Here is a 21152-nt window from a genome sequence, read left to right as displayed (position 1 = left end):
TATTGTTTTTTTTTAATTTATTTATGTTGTAAATTTATTTATGTAAGCAAAGTTTTTTGTTTAATTGGAAAAAAGCAGTGAATTTTAAAAAATGAAATTAGGTTATTTTTTAAGAATGGCACGCCCAACTCTTTTAGGCCAGTTCATGGGGCGAATATGAAAAAAATTCTTCGACGCTTATAACTTTTTAACCTTTTTATACGTTTTTGTTGATTTTAGGTCTCTTTTGATGGAAAATTAGTTTTTCAAACAGGAAATTGAAGTTTCGACCTATTCCATTTTCTACCTATTTTAAAAACTAATCTACTATTAGAAGAGACCTAAAATCAGACGATTTATCAAGAGATATTTGGTACTAACCTTAAAAAATTGAAGTTTTATATGAAACTAAGGCATTAAAAAAATTATATATATTATTAAATATGATGTACGTTTATGTCAAAATCCATGGCCTCATCTTCAATTTAATTCAAATATAAAGATGTTAGGAAATGTAACAAGGGGTGTATGGGGTCATTGACACCAAAACTAAATAATCTAGGTTTGAGTCAAAAGCCATTTCGATGTGAACAAAAACTAGTTACGCTGACTTACAACTGATATAAATTACCTTAAAAGACTTAGATGTTTTTTTGGGAAGTAAAAGTTGGTGAATTTAAGAAATTGCATCGTTATTTTATAATTTTGAAATTTTACATTATTTTTCATAATTCCTTATAGAAAAAATTAAGTTTCGTCCACAAATTAATTTAAATATCTAGAGAGAAGAATGTGGAAGTGTAACAAGGGTTGTATGGGGTCATTGACATCAAAACTAAATAATCTAGGTTAAGTCAAAAGCTATTTCAATGTGAACAAATAGTAATTAGAAAGGAAATTTTGGTGAATGTAATAAATTGCATCGTTATTTTATAATTTTAATTTCAAACACAATTTTACCCAGTTAAAAAAGCATTTTTAAGTATCCTAAAATATAATTTTTTTATGTGTGTGTGTATTTAACAAAATTTCCATAAAAGGTAACCTTGTTAGTTTGAAAAAGACAATTATAGACATTTTTTCAAAAATAAATTCAAATATAACATAAGCGAATTAAATAATTGTTATTATATAAACTCGATATTGAGAAAAAACTAGTTTGGATAAAAATTTACAGTCATTTATTTTCACAACATTTTTTTTTGTTTCTGCTATATTATACCTATGACAATTTCTTCGCTTTTTGATAGAGGGTGTCTACTACTTTGCTCATACTCTGGATGGTTTCTAGGGCCATTTCATATGTTTTATCTACTGCACTCTCTTCAAAAACTATTAGAACACCTGCAAGAACAAAGAGCATGTCAACATTTTAAAAATTCTCCTCAAAAAAATCAAAGTAGTATTGTGGAATCATAGATTGTGAATAGTAGAACTGATTAGGTGTTTTAGAAAAAAATAAATACAAAATTATAGCAAAGTACTATCCTACTCTAATAATCCATAGTAATATAAATAAAAATTTACTTGTTTGGTAAATTTTTTTAAATAAAGCAATAAACAATTGATTTATAATTAAATATATAAATTTAAAAAAATATGTATAAGATAAACTTGATGATTTTCAATAAAGAAAAATAGACAAGCAAAATTAAATTGAGACTAAAATCTCAAAAACAATAAAAATATATAAAAAACTATTTGGAACTCTGAAAATAAATATAATTATCCACAACTTTTCACTTCTTAGACCTTTTTATGTTTTTCATGATGATTTGTCTTGATTTTAGGACACTTTTCTATAAATAGTTTGACGTTTCGGCCTGTTGCAGTCTTTATCAAAAAATTTAGATTTGGAAACATCATCAAACCTTTCAATTTCAAATTATGGCTATTGCTTTCAGCGCTTTAAAATCCTTTTTTGATGTAGATTACTCCTTGTTTTCTATTTTTGTTTTCTTTATAGTTTAACGTCTGTCTTGACTGCTATTGTTATTATTTTTCATTCCTTTCGGCACAATGAGGTCCATTGCATTATTCTTTGGATCATTTCAGTTGATTTTCTTCTCATATTTTCCTTCCCCAGCTCTTTCTCTATTTATTTGTTTTTCATTCACCCTCCTGTGTTATGTTTGGAACTAGTTCTCATTATCTTTCTCTCAGTTTTTTCCAGTTCTTTTTCTTCCCTTTTGTTGATTACTGTTGTTTCCATAACTGGTCTTATTAGGGTTTTGTAAATTTTTATTTTGGTTATGTTATTATTTTTTAATAAGTTCCTGTTTCTTACATAGACTTCGTAGCCTTTTTGTATCCTTTCCTTTATCCTGTCTCTGGTCGTTTGTCCCAAAGTTACTCCTAGATAGTAAAAGGCGAACACTGTTTCAAAAATTGTATGTTTGCTTTCTGTTCTAGTTTTCCCCTATTTTCATATATTTTGTTGCGTCTGCATTTATTTCCAGTCCATAATTTCTTGCTTCTTCTTCTAATTTGTTGATCGCTTTCAAGATTTAGAAACATAAACATATCAAAAGGTCTATGAAAAAATTTATATTTCACAGGTACTATGGCATTTCTTTTTCTCGTAGATATTATAAAAAATCCCTATTAACAATGTGTATGTATCAAGAATTCTTTAATCTATGCATTACTTCAATTTTAAAGAGGAATTAGAAAAAAAATAATATTTTAAATACAGTTACAATCACAATTTTTAATTATCATCATTTGTAGTAACTATATCTTGTAATAAAAAATGTACAATTCCTACTCATTTTTCATATTTGTATTACTTTTTACTTCCTGAAAATATATTATTTAATAATTACCTTCGCCCTGATCCAATATTCCATGAAACTTTGCATCTAAAATCATTTGGGAAAGCTTTTTCTCTACTTGAAGTACTGGAAGCTTTATCGCTTTAGCTATATACTCGACCTGCACCCTGGAATATGGTTCTATAATTCTGCAAAGGTTCTGTTCCAACATATTGTCATACAAAGTTCCTAAATGTGCTCTAACAATAACATCATCTTCTAATTCGTGTTTATACTGCTTGACGGCCTGTTGGAAATCTGCAAGGGAACGTTTGTGTGCTGCTTGTGCGACTGCTTTCATTGCTTCTATATCCTCGCCGGCATGTTTGAAAGCCAGCTTACCACTAACAATATGTTGGACATCTTCGGGACTGCTGACCATTATTTTTGATAGAAGCATATATTTGAGAGCCGTAAGTGCTTTGGGTGATTCTACACTATCAAAACCTTCGAAGGCTTCGTAGAAATATGAGTAGGCTGTTTTGAAATCTTTCTCATCGGCAGCATGTAATACACCTGATTGTAAATCTAAAGCAGCTTGCATTTTGGGAGGGCAATAAATAGCATTTGCTGTTGTTCTTGCTGATGTTAAAGCAGCTCTAGCTTTCGGTAAATTACTCAAAGCGTGATATGTTTTGCTTTCAAGTAGCTGAACTTCTACTAACAAATTTTTGTCATCCAATTTCTTCAATTCCTTAAGTAGAGTAGATTCCAATTGTAGTGCTTCTGTATACATTCCAGTGTCAAAATATAAAGCAATGAGTCTTGCCTCCAGAGACTGACGTAGAAAAGTTCTTCGTTCTTCTTTCGCCCATTCTATACATTCTTTACATAGTTGTACTTCAATACCAATACCAGCTTCCAAATCCAAGAAGTAATCGACTAAAGATCTTACCAATTTAGCTGCTTTTGCTTTGCTTATTAAACTTAAAAAAGGCCTAGTGGCCTTTATGAGCTCGGCCAGTTCTTTCGCCTTGCCCTCCTTTTTATACTTCTCACCCAAATTGAGAATATCTTGCTCTTTGTTGACAATACTTTGCTCTTCATCTTCATTATCTCTATCCAATTTTAACAATTTCTCGTGCTGAGAAGGTACAGATTGGGCTCTTTCAAAAAGCATAGCACCAGCCATATTTTCTTACTACTCACTACTGACTGTACTGACCGTTCGTTCATTTACATGTCACTATTTAATTGAAAAGAATCTGATACGATATGATGACAATTATCACTTGTCGAAACGCCCTTCCCTCTAAATCAATGAAGAAATGTCAACATGCTGATGGCTAAAGAATACGTCTTAGGAAAAAATGACAGATGTCAACGATGACAGGTACCTAACGAACAATCTTTTTACACAAACAAAACGCACTGTCATCATCCAGCGTAATATACAGCTTGTTTTTTTGATTCAAAACAAGTATATTTACGTATATAATTGTGTCATTGACTGATCAGTATACTAAAATAGAATATTTTGTGGAAAACCTGACGTAGCAGATTTAATTGTCCAATTATAATAATGGATTAAACATAAAATTCAAACATTTGTCATTTTCATCAATAAATATTAGTCGTTTTATGTATTTTGCGACCCGAGATTTAGTCGTTAACACATTTTAAATATATTGAAAGATTATTAGTTAGGTATAATAATTAGTGTAAAACTGGTCATCTACCTTCTACGAATTCCCTTTGAGATTATTTAGCATCTATTCACTAGTTCTCAAAGTTCTAAATATAATAATCTCATTTGTAATAACGTAAATTTTAAATTACTAAAAGTGTGAGAAAAATATTACAATATGTAAGTCAAGTTAATTTTGAAATGTATTGATATATACGTATACAAAGGTTCTACACTGTAAATTGAAACAACGATAGCTACCATCTATATACATGGACAGCAAGTGCCATGGAAGTATCCATCTTAAACATCCGACTTATTTATTTTGGTTAGTGTTTGTTTTCGGAAATTTTTTGATTAATTTTACCGTGGTTTGTGTTTTCGTTTTATATTTATATAGGTATGCATTAAAATCAATTAGAATAGGGACTTGAGTGTTAAAACATTAGTAATTAGAACTCAAACAGAATTATTAGTTATGTAGGTGCTAAAAATAAATCTTTAAGGATCACTTATTTACGGGTAAGTTATTTTTCTTTATTCACTTCAGCTACTATTAATTTTAAATATATAAAATGCAAATGAAAGATTTTATATTGTGATAATTGACAAGGTTAAGACATAGGCGTAGCAAAATAAATAAAAATAGTACGTTAGAATCATCCTAGAAAGAAACACCTATTGCAGCTCCTTTTATAAATCCATGTAAAATTATAAAGGAAAATCGTGGATTTGCACAAAATGATGCTTCAAAAATATAAAAATTGCAAATCTAAAAAATTATTTGGCGATAAAAATAATGTCAATAGACTCAATTTAAGAAATGAGACAGAAATTGAAAGCGAGCAACAATTTAGAGAAGGTTACAGATCCACAATTTTCTCTATCTCTCGTTAACAATATTATTTTTTTTTCTGAACTCTGTTTCATATAATTTGTTACAGAATAATTTTTATGTAGCACGCCTATGGTAAAGCGCCATATGCAATATCCAAACTTATTGTTCCTCCCCTTACTTTTAATTCAATGACTCTAAACACCAAATCTTATAGAGCCGCAGAAGACATTTTGATTTTACTTTAATGTAAATTATTTAAACACTCCGCTAAAAAATTAATTGATTTACAATTCGTAATGTAACCTCTAAAAGCTTTTGCTCTATTTTTCTCTTTTGTCATTTATTTATCCCAACGCTTAGAACGTTTCATAATCCATTCCACTTGGTTTTATGATTATAAAGCTCAGAACTCACTCGGAACAGAGTGCATGGTGCGAGATGCATACGTGTGTAACCTGCCTTAGTGGAATGCGCTGTTAGTAGTACAATATGGCGTCGGATCCATGACGTCATTACCATTAGTCATGGTATTGGTGTACATTGTGGGGTAATTTGGAAATATGGTTAAAAATCAAACAAATATGTCTACTACATCCATTTATTGAACTTATTACCTAGACAAATATTAATTCAACAGTACATTGACATAATGATAACATTGTTATATAAGTATTAATGACAAGAATTATTTCTACTTCCAGCTCAATGGAATAATAATCATAATACATAAAAGTAATAATTTATTCAATTTTTCCCTTTAATTTCAAACAATCAAGTGCGAAACATCTTGCGTGTAAGATGGCAAGTAACGCGGCACCGGCTGCACTCCACCACCGTCATCGATTCTTCTCTGTCTTACGTCAGATTCACCTGGCCAATTCCTTTCGGCGCCATAGTACGGAGGATTACGCTGAAATTTATCGTAAACGTGGGAAATTGTTACAGCCTCGTTTACCCCGTTGGATTTTATACGTCGTTGAACTGTTGTAGCAGACGTTCGAAGTGTTTTACGTTTCTAAAACGAAAATTATGTTTTTGTGAACAAAATTTTTTTAGAAAATATATGATAAAATAAGAATTTATCGAATAATTCTAATTATATCGTGGGATATTGGGATTTAATTGGTTGCCTACCTCAACGGCTCCTCTCCATTTATCAGCTGCGTGTCTTGCTAGTTCCATTCTTTTCTGTTTCTTAATCTGATGTTTTTTATAGGCCATTTCGATTATAATTAGACCGATTCCTCCCACTATACCGGCACCGACTAATATGAAAACTCCCGCCATGTTTTTAAGACCCAAAGTGTTTGGAGTTTTTTCGAATTGTTCGCATTGTTGAAAATTACCTTGGAAAATCCATTTGTTATCTAGACTTTCCATAAATCCACCTAAATTAAATGAGTTTTATCATTACTAAAAACTTAATACTCAATCGAATTCAGCCATACTCAACAAATACACAATATCAAATAAAAAGGTTGTGGCTACTGTTACTTTAACGTGAAAATTTTTTACTATTTGAATATCATATTTTGAATTGTTTTTCGTATTGATTTTTTTCAGATTTTAGGTTTCTTTTCTATTGAAATCAGTTGAAATATATTGAAAATTGACGTTTTGACCTACTTCGGTCCTTAATATTTTGAAAAAGACAGATCTCATATTTATTTTTTATATATTTCTATTTACAAAAAATTTAGTATGTAAACATAATTTTTCTATTAATCTGTGTTCTTTGTTGGTATATTTAGGAAAAAAAATAATTTTATATTATTTGATTACAGTACATACAAAACGTCCGTTATACGGAGTCTTAGACACAACCAATATGAACTTAAATAAAGTTTATATTAGTGATATTTGAATGTGTCATAAATACAGCGTAAAATCCAAATTAAAAGCTTCGCAAAAAAACAATTTTAAAGAATATATCTGAATATATATAAAAAACATTTTAAAAACGATTCAATAGATGAAAATTCCACTATAAATAGCTATGAGAAGAAATAACAATGAATACCGTCAATTTCATTTAGCGCTATCTCTTTTTATCATTATGAGGTTATTATAAGGCAACGAAAAGACGTATGTCTTTACTTGAGACATATGTACGTATGGTAAATTATCCGTAGAAAAGGATGGAGTGTACGAAGTTTGTCTTTGCTTGATGACAAATCGGACGGATATTGAGTATACGTATTAGTACAGGCGCTTAAGACGAAAATTAAATTCGACCTCAAAATAAAACGAAGTAAAAAGAAAATTGGAAAAACCGTTTTTTAGTAGATGAAACTTAACTTTTTTATACGTGTCGTGTTATAAATGCTTACTTTCGTGAAAATCTAATATAGCTAATGTCACGTCGTCAGACCAAGGAGATCCTTTTTGCAATCCAATACCATAACCGGATCTACCAAATAACTCACCGGCTGTAACCAGTTCGCAATCTTGACCCGCTTCGAATTCAAGTCGGGAACTGTCCCAAATAAAAGCCATCAATTTTCTACAAACAAATATATAAATAAATCAGATTTCCGCAGAAATTTTATTAAATCGTAAAAAGCTATCGGAGACATCCAAAATTTCTAAAATTAAGTATTGAAATGTTTCTTATAACTCACAGGTGCTAAATCTGGTAACTTGGGCGGATGTACAGTGACTTAGAGGCCTAAAAGTCGGAAATTAAAAGCGATTTATAGTGAAACGTGTCAACGTTATTTCAATTTTTTTAGAAGTAGGTGAATTACTGATTCTCTCAATACATTCCCTGGCCAAATTATTAGATTTTTTCAATAGTCAATGTTTCTTAAAAGTTTTACGCCGTAATTGTATATTTAAACTATAATATTATTGATTATTAATTAAAATATTTGTTGTACACAACCTATTTGCATTTATGTCTAGCATATGGCAACACTGTGTTTGTTCGACACTGTTACACTATCCATTTATGAGTTTATTTTCTGTACGGAATGTTTTCAAAAAGAAATAATTGAACTACGGGTAGTTGAGGCGATTTTTCCGGGAAAAGCATTTTTCATTCCACGTCCTGGAAGATGGAAGATGTTTGACGAAAGTGCGTAAGTGCTTCTGAGCTCAATGTTCGAAGAAAATTGAAAAAATTTGATTTGAAGGCTTGCCGGTAAGCCCAACTTGACAGTTGCAATGAAAGCAAGGCGCTTGATGTGGCCTAATAATGTCAAAACAAAGAAATTTATACATTATTATCGTTTTCAGTTGAATGAAGCAAAGAAACATGGAAGATTATGTATTTTTTGAGCAGCAAAGACACTGGACCTCTGTACATCGAGCTCATACAATGGTTTTCAATCGGGGTACCATTCACTTTCATACTCCATGTATCAATGCTCGGTCTGTTGAAGCCTATGTTGGATTATCCGGGTAATAGCCCCGATATTAGGAACCCAATTGAAAATGTGGCGGAGCTGATGACCAGAGAAGTGGCTAAAGGGCTAATCAACAACAAAACCCACAATTTTAGTGGGGTTCATCGGTCAAAATTCCGATATTAGGCACCCAAGTGGGGTTCATCGGTCAAAACTTCCACAATTTAGTTTAATTTTCGTATATTTTCATCTGTTCGTTGACATTGATCGTAACTGACGGCTAAATCTCGTGAATCTAAACGACTGCAAGTCGTTATAATGAAAAAAAAAACGTTAGCCAACTGTTGGGCCCCTTTTTTCACTCAAAGTTGTAGTGTCCATTTGAACAAAAAAGTTTTTCGACTTTTTGCAAGTTCGTGAGGTCGAAAATTCAACTTTTTTGACACACTTTGTTGATTTTAAAACAAAAAATAATGCAAATACATTCAAGATCAATATTTCATCGTAACGGGTCCAAAGTTGTCACTGTTTGGGATATTGTGAAAAGATTTTCATTGGCGTATCTTCTTCCTGACATTCAGATAATTTAAGCCCAACTTCAACCATCAGATCAACGCGTTTTCGCGTACATTTGGACCAATTTTTTCCGTTCGGATCGGACTAACTCCAAAACATGCGATTTGAACGCGTCAATCGATTCTTCGGGTGTAGAAAAACGTCGATATCGCGATTTATTTTTGATCTGCGTGAATAAGAACAAATCATCGGATGTTAAACAAGGATTGTACTTCAATTCAATATTTTGACTGTTCAAAAACGTTTTTGTTGTTCGAACTCTGAAACAACAGGCGACTTTGGCTCGTCTTGAAGGACCCATATACAGTGAATTGTTATTTAATTCTGGGTACATATGCAAAGATCCGTCATTCGACGCCTGTTGCGATCGTTTTGACAACCAAATTGAATTCGGAAAACCATCGAAACACTGGGGCTCGAGTTGGTGTTTCATCGCCAAAAATCGAAGTTCAATCCAAGTTGAAAGTCACAAATGAATGTTTCAAGACACGTTCACCATTAAAAATGTCAAACTTCCATGATGTCGATGTCAGATTTGACGTATTCACATCAGTGTTGCCATATTTCGAAGCTTCCTCCTCTTTTTTAGTAGGTTCTTACCCATTTTTGACGTCTTTAATGGCGCTCTCGGCTGTATCGTAATTATTGGCTTCCATAGTTCTATACATGTTTGACAGTTCGACTTGTCGCTTAAAATACATGTCAACTGCCGATCCTTTAACGGTAGCACAAGTTAAATTCTCCATTGTGTTCCTCAACTACAATAAAATATAATTTATCAATTTTCCATTGTAGGGAACTTTCCACATATTTATTCGTACCCTTGCGTCGTTTATTCCAGTCAATTTCGTCTTCGGTCTTTCCAAAACGAGAAAAGCTGCCAAATTGGCTGTATACGAAGCTACTATAATCATAGCAAAACCTGCCCAAACCATTCCCAATACTCTCGCAGAGAAACTTCTGGGTGTACCTGGAAAATTGAAAAAAAATTTTCACCTTTGCAGATTAATACGATACATAACGACTATTCAACAACGAAACTGACGCTATAAAATATTTTGTCACAAATTCACCCGCGCAAACTTTGAAAAACAGTCTTTCCCTTTCATGTCTCCAAATATCGTTCAATTTAGAAACTCCATGACGCGAATCTCGGCTAAAAACGTCTTCGGAAATATATGCTACGGTTTTCCGGACATTTCCAGACCATTGAAACTGCATCAGGGAGGTTAATTTTCCACTTTTGAACTCTACCAAAGCACGAGAGTTTGCTCTATCGGTACACGAAGAAATTATGTATTTCACACTTCAGTGATGTCCGTTAATAAAGTTGAGTGATTGTTTGACGCCAATTTCCAGGATAATAAGTAAAAAACTACGATTCGTTTCACAAATACTCAACCGTTGGATCTTTTTCGTATTAATAAAGACTGCAGCTATACTGATTTGTTTCGTTGACGTTTTGCGCATGCGTACTTTGTGTCTATAGAAGCGTCAATCTCGTTATTTAATAAATATACATCGTAGGTGTAATACCTTCCCCAATGCCGCTGTTTAGAAGCACCCCCCAAGCGAACCATATCGCGCTGGAGAGATTCAAAGCGTCTTCTTCTGTACCGTCAGTGTTAGCTAATTTGAACCTTCCGAAAGGTGAAAATCTGTCTAAGAGATATAGGACCAAAGCCACTACGTGTACAGAAATCATCACCAAGATCCACAAAGTGTTACTAAAGGGTTGCAAAAATGATACTAAAGTAGATGATCTCGATGGCTAAAAAACGTAATACGGTACAGAAAATATTTTACAAGAATTCGTTATTGTACGGCAGTTTGTTTGAAACATCATTTCTCAATTGGTTCATTAAGTCAACGAATTTATATCGAATAACCCTCGTATATTAATAAGCACACCTAACAATTCGTTCATTATATCGAATAACCCTCGTATATTAATAAGCACACCTAACAATTCGTTCATTATATCGACGAATTTATATCGAATAACCCTCGTATATTAATAAGCACACCTAACAATTCGTTCATTATATCGACGAATTTATATCGAATAACCCTCGTATATTAATAAGCACACCTAACAAATTATATTCGATACAAACCGAAATAATTCAATAATCAGTTTTCTCAGTGTAGCAAGTATATTTATAAATTGATGACGTCATGTTTTCGAAACCCGTTTACCTAACACTTTTAAGTGTCGATTCCAAATTTTGGTTTTACTGTTAGTATATCGTGTGATGAATATAACAGGCTCGTATAAAATGAGGGATATTGTATAAGGTCTTTAGTATATTTAACGTTAAATAAATAAGATTCCAATTGAAATCAATCCTAATACAGAGTTGCCATATTTATTTAAGTCACGTCAATGTATAATTATAAAAAAGTGTTTATCAATAGTTACAACGCAGGAATTGATAGACAAATTTATTTATAGTAGTTGTATTTGAAATTTTAATCAAATCGCAGTTAATTATATTTAATAAGTAATTGTTTTTGTGTGTACGATATCATATTTCGTAATAATTATAAAAATTTAAAACACCTGACAACGTTGTAAAAAGTAAACAATCAACGGTTCTCGAGAATAAAGATAAACAATTGTGTACGTGTAATATCGGAGAGAGATAGTCGAATGTAAATATTATTAGCTTCGTTCTCGTGTGAACTAAGGGAATCGATTACTCCCACAGAATATGATCATTATAAAATGGAGAAAATTATTATTATGTGAAAATTTATATAAAACTCTGCAGTAAATGTAATGAAGGAAGTGTCAATGTTGTTGCAATTAAAAAACTTGCTATTTTGTTTGTTTACGGTACGCCGCTGATCACTGCGTTCATCGCCGTAACAAATAGTAGAACAAGAGTGACGGTTCGCGAACGGAAGCGAGATATAGCAGAATAGCCCGCCAAAAGGTTAAATTGTTCTGTTAATAGACTATAATAAAACGTTTGTAATCGTTTTCCATCACTGTTGGTCAATTTTTTAACGTCAATGTTGTATCAATACGTTTCTAAAAAATATAATCCACATCCTCGAAGATAAATTGAAGGGAACTAGTTCACATTTATTTCTCTAAGAACGTACCGTGTTGTCAGATCGTTATAATATTCCGGAGATAACGGAAAGTTTTGTTTATATTACAAATATACAGAGGCGGATTGTGCCCTTTTGTAAACAATAAAAAAATTTAATAATATTTTAAATTTGATAGGATTTAGAAGGAATTTTAATAATTAATTTTACCTTTTTTTCCAATATAGTTATTCCTTGGTATTTGAACGGTTTACTGAATTCGATGAATTCAGCTCGCTCTGGGTTTATTGTTAAAGGAGCTACAATCATAGCAGCTCGATCGGCTACAAGTTCACCTATCAAGCCCGTCCATTCCTTTTTACCAGTTCCTGATACATTACGGATAACGTAGTTGCCAAACTGACCGTCTGGAGATAACGCAAGACTATAAGTGAAATTGATCTTTTTAGACAGTTCCTTCAGAAGATCCATACAGTAGCCCTTACAGCAATAGATATTAGATACTAGAAAAGAACGTGGACAGTTTTTTTTTTTTTCATAAACAAAATTATTAAAGTGTATTTACCGTCTTCGGTGGAGTTAAAATGGGGGCATTCGATCTCGTCTGGGGTACAAGCTTCTTGAGGATCGAGCAATTTTCTCACGTAAACGAACGGTTTCTCTTCTATGGTTAAAACTTTTAAATGCGTGGGAATTTCGATCCCTTCGGGTTTTTCCGTCTGCCTGCCCGGCCATACGATGCTATTTTCATCCACTTTCAAATTCATTTTGTCTAATTCTTTATTGAAAAAGTATTTCCCCACCACCACTTTCTTCTTCTTCCTCTGTATGTTAACGACGTTATATTCGGCGTTGATCCTATCGCCTTGGTCGTCGAAAGCGACTTTTCCGGTTTCGCCGTTCAACAAAACTTGTTTTCTTATAAAATTGAACAAGTCTCGACCAGTTTCCCAAATCGATCCTGAATTATCACAATCCTCAGGAGCTTCAGTTATTTCTTTGGTTTGATTCATATCGCGCAAAGCTGACGCCAACACGTAACTAGAAATAAGTCTAAAGGTAAGCTAAGAAGAAGAAAAGTTGATTATTTTAAATATTTTCTCACGTCTACGTACGCCTCTGTATTATTTCCTAACCTAAATTTTACAAGAATCATTTTATTTCTAGTCACTTACATACTATCCCTTATGTGAGCTTTTTCATTCGTAGCATTCACCAATTTCAAACCGAGTATACCTTCAGGTATATTATCAGCTTCTAAAGCTTGTTCTGTTACGATCCAGGCGTACCCCGCGTCGGTCATATTAAATAAAGACGCGTCCCTAAATATAACCTTGGCATCATGTTTACTAAAAGTACAAAATCAACTCTATCTCAAAGCACAAAAACTAGTTGTCGTAATTCTTACCTAGCATAAACTAAGTAAACTCTAGATTGAGCATTTTTTAGTTCTAAAAGTTGATCTTTGAAACTGTCCAGTCCTGACTCAAACTCTATTACTGATTCTACCTGTATAAAACACCAGAATCTGAATACGAATCAAATCTCATCATATCCCCCCGTATATAAAATATTTATTATTAAACGTAGACTGAATTTCAAATATTTGTAATAAGAAATTTTTATCTATGAAACTGGCAACAGCGCGGAAACAGAATATTATGATACATCAGCTTGTTACTAAAAATCTAACCAAGTGATTTATATCAAGTGAAAAAGATTAATAGTAGAATTATTTTAAATTTAAAGATTTTTATCATATCATTAATCATTCAAAATATATTATTACACTATATAACGTATTATTATATTATATAGTTTTTTAGTGTTGGTTTTAGTAATTCAGTTATAAAAAAAGAAGACGAAATTGATTAAAATTCGCATTTAAACTTGTAAATAGAAATGGAATATAATAACTAAAACAATTCATAAATTAGACGTTCAATTCTCCGTCCGTGGATAGAATATAAAATTCTATGTTTTGAGGTTTATCGTCATCGTCGGTGTTGCACGTTTTCTACAGTTTTCTTGTAAACCTAGTAAACCGGTTCATCAGCTAGATCGCCGACGATAGATAATAATGCACCCGCAGCATTTATTGAGAAAACCGAACATTTTATTAGCAAAAATGAAAAAACTAACCAATTAAATCCAAAAGAGGTTAACAAGAAACAATGAAAACAAATGTTAACTTTGTGGTTATGTGAACCTTTTAATTTAAAGAGTAGTTGGCAACAGCGAGCAAAACGTTGAAATTAAAATCTGCAGTAAAAGTTTGTCGGAAAGAAGAAAACTTCTTCGTTTATTAGGTGACTAAATTGGACACTACAGCCACCGTTTAGTAGATGGCGCAAAGTATTCAATTATCCGTTATTTTTAAATTATACTGAAAAAACAATAAATGTAAAAAATCTGACCTGAACTTTAATATCGACATCATCTTCTAAACTTTGAGAAGTTGTTTGAAAACGTCCAAGTAATGCTCTTCCATCAGTATCAGAACTGTGGATAAAAATAACTTTTTTATATTTGAAATGTTTCAACATATCCACCCAAACATCTGCTTGGTGAGAATATGGCGGCACAGTTCTCAAAAATGACACATGGATATTCTAAAAAAATAGAAAAATCAATGTTTTTGAACTTTTTTTGTAAATTTATTCACCTTATCAGAAAATGCTGAGTCTCTAGATGATATACCGATGACGGGTATGTGATAGAAGCCACTGGTATACGAAACAGCCGCTGGTGACAAATCTCCGATTAGAGGATGGGAAACTACAACTGCGTAAACCTGAAAGATGTTAATGAAAATAAGGAAAAAATACGATGTCTATTATAAATGTCGTACCTTACTAGAAATTAAATATTTACAAACGTTTAGAGCCGTTCGTATAGGATTTGGATCCATAAGTATGGCCGTGTGATAATAGGTAACGCCTTTCGGGACATATTGCGAATCGAAGTTCAAGTGCTGCAAACATTGAACCACTAATGAAGACATTTAAAGAAATAAAATAAAACATTCAACGTGAAATAAAGAAAAATAATGAATGAAAAAATTTATTTTGAAAATATACTTACAGCAATAGTTTCTTTAAAATACTTTTCGCTGTCGTTACTGCTAAGTACCCCTCCGATATTAAATACAGTCGGATTTGGCCAATCACGTTGATTCGCCGACAATAATTTAATAGAAGAACACAATATTAATGAAAAATAATAGTAAATATTCATATTCAACATTGTGAGAAAATGGCAACGAAAACCGTTCAACCCATCTTGATCACTCCTCTGTCGAGATGATATTGATTTGATACTGGAACCTTTTACCCCTCTCAGGACCAATAGTGGGGGAGAAGAGGAGAAATAATCATTTACTATATAATACTTTTGAGATTTACTATAATTATATATATAAAAGCACTATAATTCGGTTAATGATAGTGTGAATAAGCTTAATTGAATCATAATTGATCATATTTGGTGTTTATAAAGATTTATAGATTGAAATGTACAAATAAGAATTTAAATCGAACGCATGGCAACAAAGAGACTATGTTTTTATGGGCCAAGATTCCCGCTTAGTTTGGATGATAGCGGCGTTGCCGGTTTTAAGATCAATTGTAAAAATAAAATTTGTTTTATCCTTTAACAACGTACTCATATTAAATGTTTGGAAAAACTCTTAAGAATACTACTTTTGAAAATCTAGTTTTAATATAAGCTAGAGAATAAAATTTGCTACAATTTCGATGTCAAAATTTTTTTGTACGAACAAAAATGAAAGAGATATTACTGTAAAAAAATTTTGAATGTACTAATCTGTGCTTGCAAATTTATACTTATTAGAGAATTTAAAAAAATAGTTGGGGATCGATATATTTTCAATTAAGAATATTCATCTCCGAAAAACATTGATTTGAGGTTTATTTTTCGACATTACTTAGTCAGTATTTAAATGAACTTTTATGACCACCATAACACGTTTGTAATGTTGGTTGCCTAGTTAATAGACTTTAGTGTAAGTAGCAACCGCAGGATGTAAAGAAGATATGATTAACCTTTTTACAATAGAAAAAATCTTGATTTTTATCTGAAGAAATACTTTTTAAAGCTTTTTATTCTATTTTATATACTTGATGAAGTTTAGAAGTACTGTGTTTCCTTAATATTTATCACGTATTATATTAGTTATTACAAACAATTTACGATGAATAGCTTTGCAAGCAGAACTGAAATAAAGAAAAGATCGACTGCTATGCTTTATATTTTAAATGTATTTCCGAACTAAATGTTTCAAAAATATCTTTTATGAAATTATTTTTCAAAGTTCATATTATAAGTCGAGAAAACTAAGGACATAAGACCTTGTTTTATCTCCTCAAAAAGTTTACGAAAACACGTAACAAAGTAGGTTAGGTTAGAAATTTTTTGTGAAAAATATAATACGTGTGCTGGTAATTTTTGTATATACGCCATTTACTCAAAAGAATGTAATTTTTCTGTTTCAAAACATCGTTATTTGTGGATATTATTTATTTCACACCTAATTCTCTTAGTAGTTATTTAATAAAACAAAAACTAAATTATTATATAGGAATGTCTCGTCTAAGGAAGTGAATTTTTTATGAAAATACGTGAGATAATCACAACATTCAAATACCTACCGCAAAAACTATCAAGAAATTATATTATTTCAATTATCGTCGTTTTATTAGCATGACAGAATCGAAACCATATTTTCACTAACAAAGTAAAAAAAGTAATAGTTCTTAGATTGATCTAGTAAATTTGATCAATTGAAAAAACGTTTGTTTTCTCTTTATACAGTTACTAGTATAAAAGTTGAGAAATGCAGATTTCACTGTCAGTAAAATTCGATATCTTCCCAAGAGCAACATGAAGTATTCCATTGTAAGTACTTACTTATTTTTTATAGTCGTAATATGCATAGTAAATACATCGATTCTAATAATATTTCTGTGTTCGAAATATAACTTTTTTTCAAATATCAATAACCTGTGAGAAATAAAAAACTTCAGTTCTTGAGCTGTGTGAACAATGATAGAAATAATCAACAAAACAACAATCTATTGATGTTAAAATTTAAATGACTTTGAACATTTGTGAAATCATAGGCGTGCATATTTATTTCGAGGAAGTTAATTAAACCGATTTATATATTTGTAATATAATTGTTGAAAGTAAGGCGTTCAATATTACTTAACAAGTATATAATACAAAAATGGAGTCTGCAACGCCAGTAGCAAATTTAATAACTTTGTAACTTTGGTCCTTCCTCGATATTTTCTGACATTTTTAATTTATAACAAAAAACTTTGCCACTAACATAACTTTAAGGTTCAATATCATGTTGACGTCGGTTTAGGGCATCAAATGAGGCCGCGTAGTATAATTTCGACTGGATTCGCCATCTTAAATTGATGCAGCGTTAAATTTAAGAACGTCAAACTTCAAAACACTAAAATATACAACCTCTGTCAATAGATACTTTATTCAATAATTGCTTGGTTAATTTCTTAGCTTAACTTTACTAAAATACTATAAAATGTTCACCTCGTAGTTCATTGTATTTTTCAAAACACTAGTAAACAGCTGATAATGTAGGTTAAGGTGTTATAATACCCTATACCATGTTTAGTTTTGACGCTGAATAAATTTAAGATGACGCTTTATATGTAAAATGTGTTGCCTATACGGCTTATCCTGTCATTGAAACATTCTTTATGCGTTCAAAATACAAAATTTTGAATTTAATTTTGGTTTTTACATTTATATATTTTTGAGTGCTAAATAAGTATAAAATAGAATTTAAATTTAAAACGTGCTTGTGAAGAATAAATTTAATTATATTATAAAATCGCATTGTAGAGATTAGGTTCATTTCAATCACTTTAAAAGTTCATATTTCTTTTTATTATTTAATAGATTGGGCTTTATATTGAATATTAATATGATATTTTTGTATTAGTAACTGATTTTTTCAAGTTTTGACATACATTCTTGCATTACTAAATAATACATATTATACTTATACATATAGACTGAATGTTTTATAGTAGTCGTGTGGGTGAAAGTCTTATGTAATTTCCTGGTACTTAGATTGAAACATAAAACAATGCTTATTTAAAAAACACGTATACAAATTAATTGAAGTAATAAATAAAAATTCATAATCGTTGTAAGTGCGCATGAGCAATGTTGCCTAGTTTATCGATTTAAATTAAATTTTACAGATAAACAGAAGCAAATTTATTAGAGAAAAAAAAATGTCTTCTTTTTCAATTAATATTGGCATTTATTTTTATTACAAACAAAAGTATGTATTTGAAAAATACGAGATGTCCCAAAAGAAAGGAGTTTATTGAAAAAATCTTTATTACATATTAAAATAAATCGTCCAAATGTAAACGACATTCATTCAAGCACTGATTTGATCAATGACAGGTATTCTCCATGATGGCTGCCATTTCGTGACGGATATTTTCTTTGAATTGTGCCAGGGAAGTCAATTGGTTAGCGTAAACTTTAGATTTGACATAAATTCACACGAAAATGTCCATAGGTATTAAATCGGGACTGCGCGGAGGCTAACTTTTGTCAACTCACGAACTCGTGGCAGAGATAAGGCTCTGAGTTCACTAAAACTGTTCTTTTCTCTCAACTTCGAGAAATTAAGTGTCTCTAGGGCTTTATGATGTATGTGTTTTGGATTGGTTGTATTCCAGTAGCAGTAATTTTGCTTTGGGTTGATTGTTGTAGATAGAGTGAAGTTTTGAATGAAAAAAAAAACAATGTTGACATTTTTATTAATCCAATCAATGCAAAAATAACATTTACTCTTTCAGTTCATTGCAAGTTATATCCTCATACAGTGTGTACCAATAGTTTTGAATTGGATTGCCAGTATTGATTTTTTTTTAAATATTGAATTATTTTGTCAACAGATTTGGATAACGTGGTTGTCCATATGGGCAGTACACGCTCAGAACACAACAAACTTGTTATCCAAAACAAAAAGAAACTTGTCTAGAGATGTCCAATCTTACGGAGAGTCCGGTTTGGTTTTGCCATACAACGACAATCCGAAAGTTTACTACGAGCCGAAGCAGGTGAACACATATCAAGTAAGACCTCTGGCATTAGTAGATCTCAGTCAACCAGTTAAAGTGATTGAACCGAAAGTAGCAGCTCAGCAAGTTTTATACGAATTTCAACAAACTCCAACTGATGCAGTATCAAATGTACACGTGAAACAGCTGTTTGAACAGGATATGAAACCGCCACCACAAAATAACCCTCCGAACTTAATAACTTCTGAAACTGTACAACCAGCAGTACATCACGGTCAATATATACAAAATACTGCTCCTCCATCTTTTAATCCCAAGCAACATCCGCTTTACGGTGTACAACCAACGTTTGTTGAACCAAAGAAATACGTTTATGGTAAAATTATTGTGGATTCTACTTTACCCCAACAACAAAATTTTCATCATCATTCTAGTCCGAACGTGTTTTATTCTAACCATCCCTTTTCGCCGCAAGCTTCACACGGGAGACCTATTCTTAATTACGTCAATCATTTTCCAAGGTAATTGTTGAGATAAACATATGAAGCTTGAAATATGTAATTGAAATTTTATTTTAAGGAATACTATAATTGTACCAACAACCGAAGCTCCACATATTCCTCTCCAAAATAATAAATTCAAACCACCTCCAAGAGCTCAGTACCAGCCAATTGACAAACCAACTAGAGTCAAACCTGAAACAAAACCGAAACACATTGAGAAACCAGTAGTAGAAAATGAAGAAGCCGAAGAAGACGAACACGAAGAAAGGACTAACAATAGGGAAGAGGAAGAAGAAGAACGCGATGAATACGAATCATCTCCTTTTGAAAAGTATTTTGATGATGAAGATAATTCCGAATACAGGTAAGTTAAATAAATAAAATCAAAATTATACGTATTTTTTTTTGTAATTTTGTTCAGGAATCAAGAAAATTCTGAAGATGACGATGAAGTGGAAGAAGATCCTAAACGTGGATCTTCTAAATATATATCGAAGAGGGAAAAGTTTCCAAAGAAATACAAAATGATGAAAAGTTATTACAAATACAGCAGCGGTCCAGATGATAGACACTACAAAAATGAGGGAAGGAAACACAAATCTAACAAGAACAAAAATAATAAAAAATCCAAATCACCGCCGCTCGAATTGGAAGCAAAATATTCCGAACATGTACCTGTTACTCACAAAAAGAAGATCTTAAAAGAAAAATGGTACATTTCGAAAAGTTTAGCCGATAAAGAAAGATACGATCACGAGTCTTAAGATATTGGATTGATCTAAAATATGCGACCCTAAATAAGGTATTGATGTACATAACAAAAACTTAACACGTAAACTTCCATTACCTGTCAAAGTTGTTCGTTATTATTGATTAACCTAATTGTAGATTAAACTGGTTGTTGTATTATCTAAATATGGTGTTATAAACCAAATATTATTTATTTTTTTTATACCAAATGTTTTTACTTTATGTATATTTGTATATTATCTTTGTTAATAAAAATACGAACTTACCTACTTTGTTTCAATGTTTCTTTTGAACAAATTTTCAATCAATATCTATAGACATATCGATTTTTATTAAGTTTTGTGGCGTTATCACTATTTCAAACCCAATAAAACAACTTATCATCTTTGATATATCAATTTTTAAATAAATATTCCATTAATCAATAAAATCTATAAATAACAATAGATTATTTAAAAATATAGAGGTTCAACTGACACCGCGGCGCTATGTTGTTAACAAAATTATATTTTGTCCAATAAAAAGTATATTATATAGACAATGATAAAAGTCAAATACATAT

General features: G+C 31.4%; 3 protein-coding genes and 1 long non-coding RNA gene across 5 annotated transcripts; 1 reads left to right on the top strand and 3 right to left on the bottom strand.

The window, feature by feature from the left end:
• Positions 1 to 903: 903 nt before the first annotated feature.
• On the bottom strand, positions 904 to 4256 carry LOC130897897 (26S proteasome non-ATPase regulatory subunit 11). The gene is made up of 2 exons (XM_057806844.1): positions 2805 to 4256; positions 904 to 1323 (listed from the first exon to the last, which is right to left on the bottom strand). The coding sequence occupies exons 1-2, from the start codon at positions 3922 to 3924 to the stop codon at positions 1202 to 1204; spliced, it is 1242 nt and encodes a 413-aa protein (XP_057662827.1). The 5' UTR covers positions 3925 to 4256; the 3' UTR covers positions 904 to 1201.
• Positions 4257 to 4491: 235 nt separating this feature from the next.
• Positions 4492 to 20859, top strand: LOC130897994 (uncharacterized). Of its 2 annotated transcripts, XM_057807004.1 has the most exons (5): positions 4492 to 4941; positions 17074 to 17157; positions 19212 to 19858; positions 19917 to 20204; positions 20262 to 20859. In XM_057807004.1, exons 2-5 carry the CDS (start codon positions 17143 to 17145, stop codon positions 20602 to 20604), a joined length of 1293 nt encoding a protein of 430 aa, XP_057662987.1. In that variant the 5' UTR covers positions 4492 to 4941; positions 17074 to 17142; the 3' UTR covers positions 20605 to 20859. The 2 variants fall into 2 exon arrangements, with proteins under 2 accessions (XP_057662987.1, XP_057662986.1); XM_057807003.1 differs by lacking the exon at positions 4492 to 4941 and having other exon boundaries at positions 16673 to 17157; positions 20262 to 20856.
• On the bottom strand, positions 5842 to 15795 carry LOC130897992 (glutamate [NMDA] receptor subunit 1). Its single transcript, XM_057807001.1, has 14 exons — positions 15325 to 15795; positions 15092 to 15214; positions 14906 to 15034; positions 14658 to 14852; positions 13649 to 13749; positions 13416 to 13589; positions 12806 to 13281; positions 12451 to 12743; positions 10717 to 10951; positions 10002 to 10150; positions 9781 to 9938; positions 7588 to 7760; positions 6392 to 6645; positions 5842 to 6272 (listed from the first exon to the last, which is right to left on the bottom strand). The coding sequence occupies exons 1-14, from the start codon at positions 15484 to 15486 to the stop codon at positions 6021 to 6023; spliced, it is 2874 nt and encodes a 957-aa protein (XP_057662984.1). The 5' UTR covers positions 15487 to 15795; the 3' UTR covers positions 5842 to 6020.
• LOC130898000 (uncharacterized) lies at positions 18542 to 21035 on the bottom strand. The gene is made up of 2 exons (XR_009059816.1): positions 20857 to 21035; positions 18542 to 20032 (listed from the first exon to the last, which is right to left on the bottom strand). It is a non-coding gene; the product is annotated as an uncharacterized LOC130898000 (long non-coding RNA).
• Positions 21036 to 21152: the final 117 nt, after the last annotated feature.

The sequence above is a fragment of the Diorhabda carinulata genome, chromosome 9 (assembly GCF_026250575.1).
Source record: "Diorhabda carinulata isolate Delta chromosome 9, icDioCari1.1, whole genome shotgun sequence".
NCBI lineage: Eukaryota > Metazoa > Arthropoda > Insecta > Coleoptera > Chrysomelidae > Diorhabda > Diorhabda carinulata.
Note: the sequence above shows the minus strand (reverse complement) of the source record. Positions and strands in the feature narration are given on the sequence as shown.

Bases quoted from the DNA above. Each gene is read 5' to 3' on its own strand.
- LOC130897897 (XM_057806844.1), bottom strand. From the start codon at position 3,924: ATGGCTGGTGCTATGCTTTTTGAAAGAGCCCAATCTGTACCTTCTCAG. The intron at 1,324-2,804 runs GTAATTATTAAA...TTGTTCTTGCAG, and splicing joins AATATTGGATCAGGGCGAAG to GTGTTCTAATAGTTTTTGAA.
- LOC130897992 (XM_057807001.1), bottom strand. From the start codon at position 15,486: ATGTTGAATATGAATATTTACTATTATTTTTCATTAATATTGTGTTCT. The intron at 12,744-12,805 runs GTAAATACACTT...GTTCTTTTCTAG, and splicing joins TTTTAACTCCACCGAAGACG to TATCTAATATCTATTGCTGT. The intron at 9,939-10,001 runs GTACGAATAAAT...ATTTTATTGTAG, and splicing joins CTGGAATAAACGACGCAAGG to TTGAGGAACACAATGGAGAA.
- LOC130897994 (XM_057807004.1), top strand. The intron at 19,859-19,916 runs GTAATTGTTGAG...TTTTATTTTAAG, and splicing joins TACGTCAATCATTTTCCAAG to GAATACTATAATTGTACCAA. The intron at 20,205-20,261 runs GTAAGTTAAATA...AATTTTGTTCAG, and splicing joins GAAGATAATTCCGAATACAG to GAATCAAGAAAATTCTGAAG.